Source organism: Stegostoma tigrinum, chromosome 15, assembly GCF_030684315.1.
Source record: "Stegostoma tigrinum isolate sSteTig4 chromosome 15, sSteTig4.hap1, whole genome shotgun sequence".
Classification (NCBI taxonomy): domain Eukaryota; kingdom Metazoa; phylum Chordata; class Chondrichthyes; order Orectolobiformes; family Stegostomatidae; genus Stegostoma; species Stegostoma tigrinum.
The window spans coordinates 34,752,440-34,767,185 of NC_081368.1; the positions used below are offsets into that span (position 1 = coordinate 34,752,440).

The 14,746-nt window shown below is 41.5% G+C and overlaps 1 protein-coding gene across 2 annotated transcripts in view; it reads right to left on the reverse strand.

The window, feature by feature from the left end:
• Positions 1-14,746, reverse strand: part of LOC125458843 (V-set and immunoglobulin domain-containing protein 4-like) — a 43,087-nt gene that overhangs the window by 20,892 nt on the left and 7,449 nt on the right. For both annotated transcript variants that reach the window (XM_048544592.2, XM_048544590.2), the window contains one exon: positions 2,035-2,391. In XM_048544592.2, coding sequence (XP_048400549.1) covers positions 2,035-2,391 — 357 coding nt within the window. The remainder of the gene's footprint in view (positions 1-2,034; positions 2,392-14,746) is intronic.

The following is a 14,746-nucleotide window of genomic DNA, read 5'->3' on the forward strand; positions in this document are numbered from 1 at the left end:
TATGAAATAAAACATCAAAAGTACAAAGATATGTAAAGACTAATTCAGAAATACCAAAACATTAAAACACAACTCTATAATGGCATATTTGAAGTTACCAGTAATTCTAACACACGAGTGTAGGAATTTGAGTTAGTGATATCCAGTGGATGAATACTTATGCGCTGACATTGAACTCTTGTTATTTTAGCAAGCAGCTTAGGAGTGTAATAATCCTCTCCCTCTGAGAAAATGAAGCAGAGAGAAAAAAGTCACAAACATTTGCGTTTGTTCATTAAATGATCGGCTGTTGTGGTCTGCCTTTTTTATTTGCACTGTATTTGGAACCAATATACTGGAACAAAATTTATGACTTTGTGTGACATACTCAAGTGACAAGGTTAGTTATTGTCTCAAATAGATATCACTCCAAGGCTTGTAATGAATCCCGATGGGACGCATCTGCAAAATCCGTTCTGAACTTTGAGTTGTATTAGACAGAGCCGGTTGCTGCTAGTCGCTGACCTTGTAGCTTTACTTGTAGCTATTCAGTCTTTTTTGAGAGAATACAACCATGTTAAACAAAAGTGCAAACACATCTGAATCTGATGGGATCAAACTGGTTAAAGTAGACCACATTTGAGTCCCTTACATCCAGGAATGGGCAGGCAAAGTGGAAATGCCATTGGAAATGCAGGGTTCCAAGGATGGGGTGGATCTGGGTGCGATGGTCTTCAGAGAGTCAACAGGGGCTCAATGGGCTGAATGACTTGCACACTGTAGAGATTCTATGATTCTATTTCTGTTCTTGCCCTGTGCCCACTTCTGTTCACTGTATCTGCTTAAATGCTGTTAACCTCTAGCATTTTCTAGTTTCAATTATTTATTGGCTAAGATTTCCTCAGAGCTTTTGAGGTTGACTGTCAGTGTTGGTAAAATGGTGGTGGAAGACTTTGGGAGGGAAGCCCAATGTGTTCCCACTGCCACTTGTAAAAGGATCAGGACAGGCATGGTGACCCAAGGTAGATAGCCAATTAATTTGTACACTAAAGGATCTTTTACCAGACTGCCAGCATCTTGTCAGCATTTAAACATTCCCTTGCTATGTGGAGAGTCCGCCAGCTGTATTAAGGCAACCTTCCATCACCTTCTTGAGGTGAAGCAAGGGGAAAGAGGGCTTTGGTTACTTAAGTGTTTACACCCTGAAAGGGCAGCCCCTGGTGTCAGTGGCTATATCATTACCAAAGGATTATGTCTCTAATTGCAAAAGTCTGCTTGACCCTAGCACAGGAATGGATTGTTCTACTTTCCAATGAGAGCCCCTCAATATACACAGTTGCCTTCTTTCACCTTGCAGTGAAATTTGTGTCATACTTCACCTTGCAAATGTATTGATTCATTTGTTATTTGTGGCTTTTGCATTTTTGAATCTTGTTTTCTTTCTTCCCCAATAATTTAAAAAAGATGTATAAAGCCCAAGAATGTTTCAAATATGATTATTTCTATTTGAATGTACAGAGTACTTAACTTCAACTCGCTGCTCGAGTGGAACTTGTACTGTGACGATTCCAAGATATAGACAATAAAACTTGTCTTAGCAGTTTGCCCAAACATTCTAAAACCATGAAACCTTCATCTTTTCATCCTTAGGCAATCTAACAGTAATTAATCCATTACATTTACACTTCATGCGCTTGTTAGTTTGTTTTATTTCTAAATTTAACTTAAGTATAAATTATATGACAGTCTACCTTTGAGTTTAATACATATTATCCCAAACTGAATGGGTGGCATATCACAAATTTGTTTAGCATCCAGCAAGGAGGTTAGCATACAGGTAACTTTAACTTACATAATATGCAGCTTTACAAAATGTTAAAATTACTCATTTCAAACATGTAGTGGGAATTGCAGTGTATCTACTGAGAAAGAAGATGGCCCCATAAACTCAAATTCTGGCATGCGAGATCACAGTGTTTCAGCAATTATTCTGATTCTTGATAATGGGATCCTTGTTGTAGTTAATCATAATCAACATCCAAAGAACAAACTTACCTCTTTGTACCATTAGACTGACATCAGCTGTCTCTTCAGTTTGATTTAATCCCTGTTTAGTTTGCCATTTTACTTCACAGGTATAGGTTCCTCGATCACTATATGCCAGATTTTTCAGGATAAGTGACACATCACCAGATCCAGGACCATGCTGGATATAGATTCTGCCCCGATTGTTGGAAAGAGGAATATAACTACCACTTTCACGTCGTCGAATAATAATGGTGTATGTATTAATATACCAAGTAACTTCTACTTCAACATGTAGAGGCGATGGATGGTAGGTACAAGGAATGTTGACTGAATTCCTCAACTGCCCAATCACCACCTCAGGAACAGTCAGTGTAAGTGAATCAGCTGTAAAATAAATAAACAGGATATTAAATGATAGATTGATCTACTGAGGGATTAAAAACAAAAAGTCTGTAGGCATACTTAGCCAACAGTGCAGATTTTACAGCTGCAACTCAATGAGGCCATTTTGAACTTGACTAAGGATAAGACATTCTCAGTTAGTGATATTGGAGTAAACCAGCAAATGGATACACAATATATCAGTTTTTTTAATTACATTTGTTTGGATTGCCATGTTATTTTCTCTATAGGATGGGATGATAGAATGTGGAAGGTGGCCATTCAGCCTATTGAGTCCACTCTGACAATCTGAACAGCATCCCATCCAGACCCACCCACTTTCCCTATCCCTGTAACCCTGCAACTTTCGTGGTTAATATACCAAACCTGCACATCCCTGGACACTGTGGGCAACTTAGCATGGCCGATCCACCAAGCCTGTACATCTTTAGACTGTGAGAGGAAACCTGAACACCTGGACAAAACCCACACAGATACAGGCAGATAATAAAATGTGAGGCTGGATGAACACAGCAGGCCAAGCAGCATCTCAGGAGCTGCTTGGCCTGCTGTGTTCATCCAGCCTCACATTTTATTATCTTGGAATTCTCCAGCATCTGCAGTTCCCATTATCACAGATACAGGCAGAATGTGCAAACTCCACAAAGACAATTGCCTGAGGGTGGAGTTGAACCCGAGTCCCTGTGAGGCAGCAGCGCTTTCAGTAGGTTAAAACCAGTGGTTTTCAAACTTGAGGGAATTGGTAGCATCCACAATGTTAATTTATTACATACAGATAAATCAAATATGGAAGCCTTCATGTCCAAGAATCCCAGTTTGAAAACCTGTTAGCCAAGAATTAATGAGTTCATAAGAGTACAGGTATTCGATGAGCAAGGAATTTTCTCTGACATCCCAACCATCTTTCCTTGTTCAACCAATACGGTCAGGTAGTCACCTATTTCATTCTGCACAAGGTGACTGTTGTGGTTGTCTACTTCCTATTTCTAACGCAGTTATGCTAAATTGCACAAGAGGATGGACTGGTTGCAACCAGTGTTGTGCTTGAACATAAGCATATATGACTGGAGAATTCACCCATGAGTAAATTTTCTCCTATTCTAAATAGAGCTAAAGAGATAGAACATAGAACATAGAACAATACAGCGCAGAACAGGCCCTTTGGCCCTCGATGTTGCGCCGACCTGTGAACTAACCTAAGCCCCTCCCCCTACACTATCCCATCATTATCCATATGCTTATCCAAGGACTGTTTAAATGCCCCTAATGTGGCTGCGTTAACTACACTGGCAGGCAGGGCGTTCCATGCCCTTACCACTCTCTGAATAAAGAACCTGCCTCTGACATCTGTCTTAAATCTATCACCCCTCAATTTGTAGCTATGCCCTCTTGTACAAGCTGAAGTCATCATCCTCGGAAAAAGACTCTCACTGTCCACCCTGTCTAATCCTCTGATCATCTTGTATGTCTCTATTAAATCCCCTCTTAGCCTCCTTCTCTCCAATGAGAACAGGCCCAAGTCCCTCAGCCTTTCTTCAGAGGGCCTGTGCTCCAGGCCAGGCAACATCCTGGTAAATCTCCTCTGCACCTTTTCCAATGCTTTCACATTCCTCCTGCAATGGGGCAAATGACTTGGATAAAGGCATAGTGAGTAACATATTATTACACAGTTTGTGTCATCAACAAACAGAATGTCGGAATACAATGAACAGAGGGATAGCTCCCTCTCGTTTACTCACTCCCTCCTTCATGCTCTCCATCCTTCACACTCTCCCTTTAAAGAAAGGGTTAAGAAGAGCAAGGAGGGGACATGAGCAGACATTAGCAGGTAGAATAAAGGAGAACCCTAAAGCTTTCTATAGGTATGTGAGGAATAGGAGGATGACCAGGGTAGGAATAGGGCCAGTCAAAGACAGAAGTGGGAAGTTGTGTGTGGACCCTGTGGAGATCGGAGAGGTGCTAAATCATTATTTCTCATCTATTTTCACTGAGGAACAGGAAAATATTGTAGAGAAGACTGAGTTACGGGGCTACTAGAATTGAAAGGATTGAGGTTTGTAAGAAGGAGGTGTCATCAATTCTAGAAGGTGTGAAGGTAGATAAATCCCTTGGGCCGGATGGGATTTTTCCAAAGATTCTCTGGGAAGCTAGGGAGGAGATGGCAGAGCCTTTGGCCTTGATCTTTGAGTCCGCATTGTCTACAGGTTTAGTACCAGAGGATTGGAGGATTGCAAATGTTGTGCCCTTGTTCAAGAAGGGCACTAAAGATGACCCAGGTAATTATAGACCTGTGAGCCTTACATCTGTTGTAGGGAAAGTTTTGGAAAGGATTATAAGAGATAGGATTTATAATCATCTAGCAAGCAACAATTTGATTGGAGATAGTCAGCATGGATTCGTCAAGGGCAGGTCGTATCTCACAAACCTCTGAGTTTTTTGAGAAGGTGACCAAGCATGTGGATGAAGGTAGGGCAGTTGACATGGTTTACACGGACTTCAGTAAAGGCTTTGATAAGGTTCCACATGGCAGGCTATTGCAGAAAATACGGAGGCATGTGATTGAGGGAGATTTAGCAGTTTGGGTTAGAAACTGGCTTTCTGCAAGAAGACAACGAGTGGTGGTCGATAGAAAATATTCAGCCTGGAGTCCGGTTACTAGTGCTGTGCCTCAAGGATCTGTTTTGAGACCACTGCTGTTTGTCATTTTTATAAACGACTTGGATGCAGGCATAGGTGGACAGGTTAGTAAGTTTGCAGATGACACTAAAATCGGTGGAGTGGTGGACAGTGTGGAAGAATGTTGCAGGTTGCAGTGAGATTTGGATAAACTGCAGAATTGGGCTGAAGGGTGGCAAATGGAGTTCAATGCAGATAAATATGAAGTGATTCACTTTGGGAAGAATAATAGGAAGGCAGAATACTGGGTCAATGGGAAGATTCTTGGTAATGTGGATGTGCAGAGGGATCTTGGTGTCCATGTACATAGATCCCTGAAAGTTGCCATCCAGGTTGATAGTGCTGTTAAGGCGGCTCACGGTATGTCAGGTTTTATTGGTTGAGGGATTGAGTTCTGGATCCATGATGTCATGCTGCAACTGTACAAAACGCTAGTTAACTTTTTGTTTAAAGTAGCTTTGGTCTGACTTTTGCAAAGCAACATTGATGCAAGATCACCTTTTTTGACATCAATGTTTGTTGATAAAATGTCTTTGGTGAGACCAGGACTTGGGTGTACAATTTTTTTGGGGCTCAGAACTACAACATTAAAGTCTGAGATGTTTGTTACGACTAAAGGCTGAGATGTTTGACTAGATTTCAGTTGACGGCAAGACAATTTAATGAAATGAGTCAGGCAGATTTTAATGTACATTAATTCTTCTGAAGTATATAATAGGAGATAAATAGAAGTGGACCATATCTGATGAAGCACTCTAAAGTGCTTTTAAAAAAACTCAATACAATTATTTTTGTTGTTAATTAATTTGCTTACTTCATTTTTTTTTCTATGTAAGACTTTTCTTTGAGATATTCAATCTTGAAACTTGGGTCTCAAATCATTTCTGAACTAATTTATCTTCCACCTCTAAGATCTAACTTAGAACCTGGGAAATAGCTAACCACTTTTTTGCTTTACAACTTGGATGGATAATACACCAAAACAAACTCCCAAATGCTAGCTGCAGTAGAATATTACATGTATCAGTGCAGACATCTCATCCTACTCACAAGATGCAGCTGCAATTTTACCTAAAGAAACCTTTCAAACATAGACAATACAAAGTAACTTTCGGTAGACAAAGCTCAAGAAAGAAGTCCGAAGGAATATTTATCACGTAAAAACACTCACTCGAGAAACTCAAACTGATCCAGATTGGGTCAGTGCACTCTGGTTGCAGCATTTATAATTTAAACGACACACTGCCTCAAAAAAAATGCTACTTCAAGAATAAGTCCCTTACTTGTGATGTCACAACCAAAGATTAAAGCAGTAATATTAAGAAAAAACAATCACTTCCAGGCTCCACGTTCAAATCATGTACTGGCTCAGAGACACAACTTTTTCTCCAGTGCACTTTGGAATTGTCCAATGTTATTAATGGAGTGCTCACCACCAGGATGCTTAGCTTTAGTTGTAGCAGCAGATGGTAGAAAATGCCTTGGATATAGAAGAACGATCAAAGCACTGAAAGTATTAGAAGGTTTTGTTACTACAGTCACCAAAATGCATTTCCTCTGGGGGAGGGAGTAATTTAAAGAACTAAGGGACACAACGTTAAAGCTAGAGGCCCCTGCAGGGGCAAAATCAGAAATCACTTTTTCTACAAAAAACAGTCAAAATCTAGAGCTCCCAAGTCATCTCCATCACAATAAATGGTGATGGAAACGCACAGCGTTAAAGACTGAGATATACAGAGTATTGAAGCTTTAAGGCATCGAGAGATAAAGAGCAATGATGGAGAAAAATTGAGTCCAGGTCCAGGACAATCTTTATGTAATTGAACAATGCAGCTAGTTCAATTTCTTGATTTATTAATGGTTGCTATGACTTAATAAGACCAACCACCTTGAGTAAATCAGGGTGGGCAAGATGTTCAATTTTGCCAATGTCACCCACGTACTAAGAATAGAAAGAAACAATACAAACTGTTACAAGCACACAATCAAAACATGTTTTTTTAAAAAATACTTTTTTTGAACTATTGAATTGTACAACAATAGCTTGCTGTAGACTGACACTGAATGCAGCATCTCTATAATCAAAATCATTAACACCAACTTGTTGTTTATGTTGTCTTTTAACATTGTAAAATCTTCCAAGATGCTTCAGAGGTCAGAAACAATTTGACACTGAGCCATATGAGACTTGACCAAAGTGGTATGCTTTGGGTGTGTTATAAAGGAGAAAGGTTTAAAGAGGGAATTCCAAAACTTAAGGCTTCAGCAGCTGAAGGCAGGTCTAACAGCTTACGTAAGAAATGTGCAAGTTTTGAAGGAGTGCAAATTGCTGAAAATTGTAGAGCTGGAGGAAATTAGGGACAAGTCGATGTGATGCCATGGCATGGGTTGAAAATAAGGATGAGAAATTTACAAACAAGGTGTCACTTAACTGGGAGTCAATGTACGTCATACAGCACAGGGACAACGAGCGAACAGGACTTGGCATTAGAGAAAGATAATAAATGCTTTGGTTGTGGTCTTCCAAAATGCCCTGGATTCTAAAAGGATCCCTGTGCATAGGACATTTGCAAAGTAATACTATTCAAAAAACCAATGGAAAGAGGCAGATGGTGGGAAACCAAAAGATCAGTTTGCTTGACATCTGTCACTGGCAAATTGCTGGAGGCCATTATTAAGAAAGCTATTGCTGGATACATTTGAAACTCATCATGTAATCAGGTGGACTCCACATGATTTTGTGAAAAGAAATCACGTTTATTTCTTTTTGCAGAACTAGAAATATAGAAAGGAGTAGGCCATTCAGCCCTTCAAGCCCGCTGCACCATTCTAGATTATGGCTGGTCATCCTTTTTGGTGCCTTGGAGGCCACAGGATGGACAATGGAGATCTGCAAGAGCCACAACATTGTCTTGAGTAAGAACATGAGGATGTTTTTAACTGGTTGGAGATGGCAGGCAGAATGGAGCTGGAGGGCCTGACCACCAATTGAAATACCCCAAGAGGAGACTTCTGGGGGCTTGCATGGGGTTTCTCCCCTGGTTGAAAATCATTCTCATATTGCTCTTGAGGGAAAGGGGCACCTGGAATGAGAGAGTCCATTCTCCCCCAACCCCCCATCCTATCAATTTTCTGTGGGTATTGATCTGATGTTCCCATTATCTTCCTAATCACTTGGTGCACCTGTATTTTAATCTTTTGTGATTCAGGAAACCTGGAATTCTCTGTAGCATAGAGTTCTGTAGTTTTGTTTCATTTAAATAGTACAGCGCTTTTCTATTCTTTCTGCCAAAATGGAGAAATTCACATCTACCCATAGTATACTCCAATTAGCTAATTTCTTGCTGACTCTAAAAGAACAGATTGGATGAAGCATTTATTCTTCATACTGACTTCTGTGATAAGACAGTCAGAAAGGAGATTTAGAAGGCGGCTCAGATTAGACAGGGAGATGGAGGCTTCAACAGTGGTCAAATGGGAACAATCCAGTTGGCCTTGACTGCATCAAGCATACAGTATCTCCGAGATGTTTTGGCTATCCCCTAAATTCCCTTTCTCCAAGAGATGCTGTCTCGTTGGTCAAGGACACTCGACTGCAGGGCCTACAAGTTGAAAAGTGGAGTCACTGCCACTCTGCAAGGGCCTTCCAAATGGAATAACTGTGGGCTGGGCCAGCAGAAGATGGCAATCTCCACAGTCTGGACCTTATCAGAAGCACAGAAGCAGCAGAATATCAGAGATGACCGAGTGCCTACCGACAGATTGTGACTACACAGGAATGGAAAGTTTCCCGAAAATCCACATTTGCCTCACCTCCATTTCCCTTAATACACCATCAACAACTGGTACAGAAGACAGCCTGACGAATTTAGACATACTGTCATATGGACCTCAGCTGGATGAGAATTATGAAGACTCAAAACTCTTCTCTGCTTATCTCTTTCACTTCCGTCTCTTTGACTGTCATGACGCTGCTGCACATTAGCAACATTGGTTGTTAAATTACTACTGCAACTCTTTTTTTCCTTCTTGTTGGTTATGCATAAACACTTATATTGGTAGTAAATTCCACAAGGAAAATAAAAATGTGTTGACTACCAAGAATCTATATCCATTTGTAGACAAGCTACCTCTTCTTCACAATTTACTGTTTTATCCACCTTGTTTTCATCAGCAAATTTATTTGGTCCATTCATCCAAGCCACAGATATAGTTTAGAAATTATTGAAGACTTAGCAGCATTCTCTGTTGTCCTCCACTCATTATAGCTTGCCTACCCAAAAGTGACCCACTTATCCTTATACTCTGCTTCCTTTCAGCAAAGGAATCATCCATACTGATACGTTACCCCTACACTTTGAACTCCTACTTTGTGCCGCAAGCTTTGATATGAAACCTTACCAAATGCAGTTTGGAAATCCAAGTACATAACATTCACAGGCTCCCATTTACCCATCACATTTAGTTTTCTCAAAAAATTGGTTAGTGAAGTACAACAAGGATCAAGGACATATCCACATGATGGTAAGGTCCTGGGGAGTGTTGCTGAACAAACAGACCTTAGAGTGCAGGTTCTTAGTTCCTTGAAAGCAGTCGCAGGTAGTTAGGATAGTGAAGGTGGTATTTGGTCAGTGCACTGAGTATAGAAATTGAGAGATTATGTTGCGCTGTACAGGACATTGGTTAGGCCACTTTTGGAATACCACATTTAATTCTGGTCTCCACGCTATAGGAAAGATGTTGTGAAACTTGAAAGGGTTCAGACAAGATTTACAAGCATGTCACCAGGGTTGAATGGTTTTGAGCCAAAAGGAGAGGCTGAAGAGATTATCCTTGAAGTGTCAGAGGCTCAGGATAACTGAATAGGAAGGGTTTAGAGGGATAAGGACCAAATGCGGACAAATGGGGCTAAGTTTATTTAGGGTGGTTGATATGGAGGAATTGGACTAAAGGGTCTATTTCCATGGTCTACACTCTATGACTCTGAGGCTTCAGCCAGTCTGTTCTCATTGCTCTAGATGTAGGGACCAGATGGAATTTTTCCTAAAGGGACCAAATGTAAGCTTGTAAATGGCCCAAAGATAGGGCAGAATGGTATTTATGAGGAGGATGCAAATAAACTTCAAGAGGATTTGGACAGAATTAGTGAATGAGCAAGATGGCAGATAGGATATACTGTGAATTAATGGGAGGTTATTGGTAAGAAGAGGTGCAGAGTACTTGAAAAAAAACTGTGGATGTCTAAAGAGACCTGTGTTAGAACCCTCACAGATTTTTCATTAGTTTTATGTTATTCTTTTATCAATTTGATTTGGAGCTGTGAACTGAGAATTGTGAACTGAGAAGGGCCTTTAGACTATGGAGAGTGGCTGGTGTTTTTTTAAAAAAGGTCAAAGGAACAAAAAAGGCTATTGTTTATTTGTTGATGAGCCCAAGCCTTGAAGTTAATTATAAACTGACGCGATCAAAGGGATTCTGTAGACGCTTTGACATGGAGGAGAACAGTACACATAACCAGATAGCAAATGCTTAACATTAAAACAGTCAGTACCTGGGAATTGGTTCTAGCAAGTCAAACTTACGCTAAAGCAGATGGCAGATGTTGAATGGTGACTGGAACCTCATGAGTAGACACAATGAATCTGACAGAGATAGGGCAAGAGTTATGAACTGGGATTTGAAATGTGCTTTTGTGAGGAGTTGGACTTTCAATGCTACAACATGCAGATTCGAAAGCTCCCTGCCTAATCTCCATTATCAGTTATTGGAAATTCAGAGAGTAAAAACCAGGTATTACTGACTTCCTAGGTGAGCTGAAAAGGTGCCCCTGATTGTTCCTTGGTTGACTTTCTGAAGGTGTCAATCTACACTCCTGCAGAACAACACATAATAAAAACCATTTAAAGTAATCTGCCCAATTTTTGTTATTTTCTTTTAATTATCCCTCAACTCTTTTTCTGTCTGTATTTTGAGTGTGGGACTGGAATCAAAGGTTTAAATCACAGACACCAATTAGATTACTTTGGTGTTTAATTTTGCTCTACTTATGTTACTGTACTATTGATAAATTACTAAGTCTTTTGTTGAAGCCATAGACCCAGAGTCTTGAATTAATTATTCACAAGAGTCTGGGATTGGTTATTCAAAAAGTCTGGGTAGGAAACACTGTGGTCAATTGAGAGTCTTTGAAGTGTTCAATTTTACCCCATTGCCAATATAGAGGTAAGAAGATTGATTTGATTCGGCTGTCTGTCTCAGAGTCATAACATCTGGATGTCCTTGTTCGTAAATTCATGAATGCTAACGGCAAGTACAGCTAGCAATTAAGGCTGTAAGTTGTATGGTGGACATTAACAGAAGATTATCTGAGTACAGCATAAAGATATCCCAATTCCATTGGACAGAACTGGATGAGACAGAATCCAGGACCATCTACTGTTTTTGTCCCTCTCCCTCTGTCCTTCCTGAGGGTAAAGGACTGTTGATTTGGCTTTGAGGAGACATTAAGGAGGCAGGGCCTGATTTCTCTGGAGATTAAAAGAATGAGAGGTGATCTCTTGAAACTTTCAAAGTTCTTAAATGGTTAGAAGATAGATACAGCAAGGACGTTTCCTCTGGCTGGTGGATCTAGAACAAGGAGAGACTGCTTTATAAGCAGGAGCAAGCCATTTAGCAAATGGAGGCGAATTTCTTCAAAGAGCAGTGCATCTTTGGAGCTTTCTACGCCAGAAGGCTGTGCAAGTTCAGGCATTGAAGACACTCAAGACAGTTAATACATTTCCAAACACTAAGGACATCAAGGGCTATTGGGATAGCTCAAGTAAACACCATTGGAGTGCATTTTGATAGATGTGAAGCTGGAAAAGCACAGCAGGTCAGACACCATCTGAGGCGCAGAAAAGTCAACATTTCAGGCCAAAACCCTTCGCCAGGACTGGGGAGGGGGAAGGATATCTGGGGTATCATCTGCTCCCAGGAAAAGGCATTTTACTCCAGGTCTTCCCAGATAGCCTCCTACTTTAGGGACTGGAATTTCCCCTCTTCTGCAATCAAAGATGTCCTCAACAGCATCTCCTCCATTTCCTACAGTGCAGCCCGCAAACCTCCTCCCCTCAACAACAAGAAGGATACAGTCCCCTTAGTCCTCACGCACCACTTCAACAACCTCCAAATCTGATGCATCATTTCTGCCGACTATAATCAGACCACACCACCAAAAAATACTTCCTTCGCCACCCATATCCACTTTCAGCAGGGACCCATTCTTTCTGCAACTCCCTCTTGAGCTCTACACTCCAACTTCACCACCACATCCAGCAAAAGGTGCAACACCTGCCCCTACACCTCCCCTCTCCAAGGCCCCAAACATTCCCTCCAGATCCGGCAGAGATTCACCTGCACTTCATCCAACCTGATCTACTGTATCCCGATGTGGTCTCCTGTATATCAGCGAGGCCAAACGCAGACTCAGGTACCGGTTGACAAAGCACCTGCACTCTACATGCACCAATCAACCCGATCTTCCGGTTGCCATCCATTTTAATTGTCCCACCCACTCCCCTGGTGAAATGCCCATCCTTGGCCTCCTCCACTGTCAAGAGGGTGGCCAAATGTAGACTGGAAGAACAACACCTGATATTTCGCATTGGGAATGCCCAATGCCACAATACTGACTTCACCAGCTTCAAAATCCCTCCACCCCAAGCCATGTCTAGCCCCCCTACTCCTCCTCACCTCTCTGGCCTGACTTCACCTGTCCACCTCACCTATCTGCTCCACCCTTCCCACTGCCCAATTACAATTACCCCCTACCTGCATCCCACCTATCCTTTCCCCCCAGGTCCACCCCTTCCCTCTATTTATTTCTGGGCTGCCCTCCCCCTCCCCAGCCCTAACAGAGTGTTTCAACCCAAAACGGTGACTTCTCTGCTCCTCGGATGCTGTCTGACCTGCTGTGCTTTTCCAGCTTCACATCTATTGACTTTGGCTTCCAGCATCAGCATCTGCAGTCCTTACTGTTTCCAAGACAGTGAAGAGGATGACCAGCCCTAATCTAGAAGGGTGCAGTGGGCTTGAGGGGCTGAATGGTCTACTCCTTTCCATATTTTTAGTTCTACAAAAAGAGATAAATAGGATTTCTTTTCACAAAATCACATGGAATCCACCTGATTACACAGGGTTTATCCAGCCATAGCTTCCTTAATAATGGCCTCCAGCAATTTTCCAATGACCGACGTCAGGCTAACTGACCTTTGGTTTCCCACCATTTTTTGAATAGTGTTACTTTGTAAATCTGCTATGCACTGGGATCCTTTCAGAATCCAAAGCATTTCTGAAAACTGCAACCAAAACATCTAATATCCTTGCAGTCACTTCAGCAGCCAGAATGACACTGGCATGGGTAAACCCACAGTTACATAAGAAAGGTGATACACAAACTGTATGATCACATCAAAATTATCCCACTTAAATTTTATTTCTGCTCAACATTAGGAACAGCGATATAAAAGTTTCATCCACTGTTACTCAATATCGACATGAATACGAAGTCTACAGAAAAAGCAGGAAATTTAACCAGCGTTGCTTTCAATCCGGAACAAGGTTACACAATCCCGGTCGTCCAGCTGCTGTATGCAAAGGGTTGTTGAGCAGAGGTTGAACTCCAAATTACCGTCATCGCATTCACAGTGGCTAATGAAAGAACAGACCTTAGGCTAAATATCCAGAACATTAAACGGTCCTCTGGCAGTCCTCCTGCATCCATTGGAGACACAGACAATGAACAGCCAGCATCACAAACCCAAAAGAGAAATGTCACCAGTGAGGCCTCTGCAAAACCCTGCAAATCCACTGGCAGGAAAATCACTGCAATATCAGTGACCTCTCTCAGGCCAATGTCACCAGCGTTTAAGTGCTGGTTATAGTTAATCAGCTGCATAGGGTGAGCCACAATGTCTGCATACCTGGCACCAAGATCACGAGCACTTTTCTCCAAGATTTGACACGGCAAACCATTACCAACAGGGCAGAGGAAACTCATCAAGAACATTCTTAAAGCCTCTTTGAAAAAAATGCAACAACCCAATCAATTCATGAGAACCCTGAAGTCAAAATCACCCAAACTGGAGAAGCATCCATGACGGTGCCTCCCATTCGAAACATCGTCAACAGGCCCAGCACAAACAGCAGAAGGAAATACAAAAGCTCAAGCATCCCTTCCAAGCACGTCTTCAAACACCACCCACAGCAGACTGTGCTGATCCAACATCGGATTATTTAGTCACCTCAGAGCCAACATTCCCTTTAAGCTGCACAATGCAGTCACTGGGATACTCTACCTGTACATCAGCATGCTGCTGTATGACCTACTCCTCCAGGAGCCAATGTTGAGCATGAACATTGAGATCTGCCCTGCAGTGAGAAAAATTAAAAAGAGACATTGCTCAGAGCCTGCAACACTTGAGTGGAAGAAATTCATCCTCCATCCTGCGGGACAGCCTATAAAGAAATACTAAAATAAATTTTAAGGGTTGTACTGGAAACAGTGTTTTACTTGAATTACTAATCCATATTTGAGGTTTTCTTGCACCTCTCTTCTTTTACAAAACAACGAACAGTTTGTCCTCCCCAGTAGCTTCAAATCTTGTCTCCGCCTTTATCA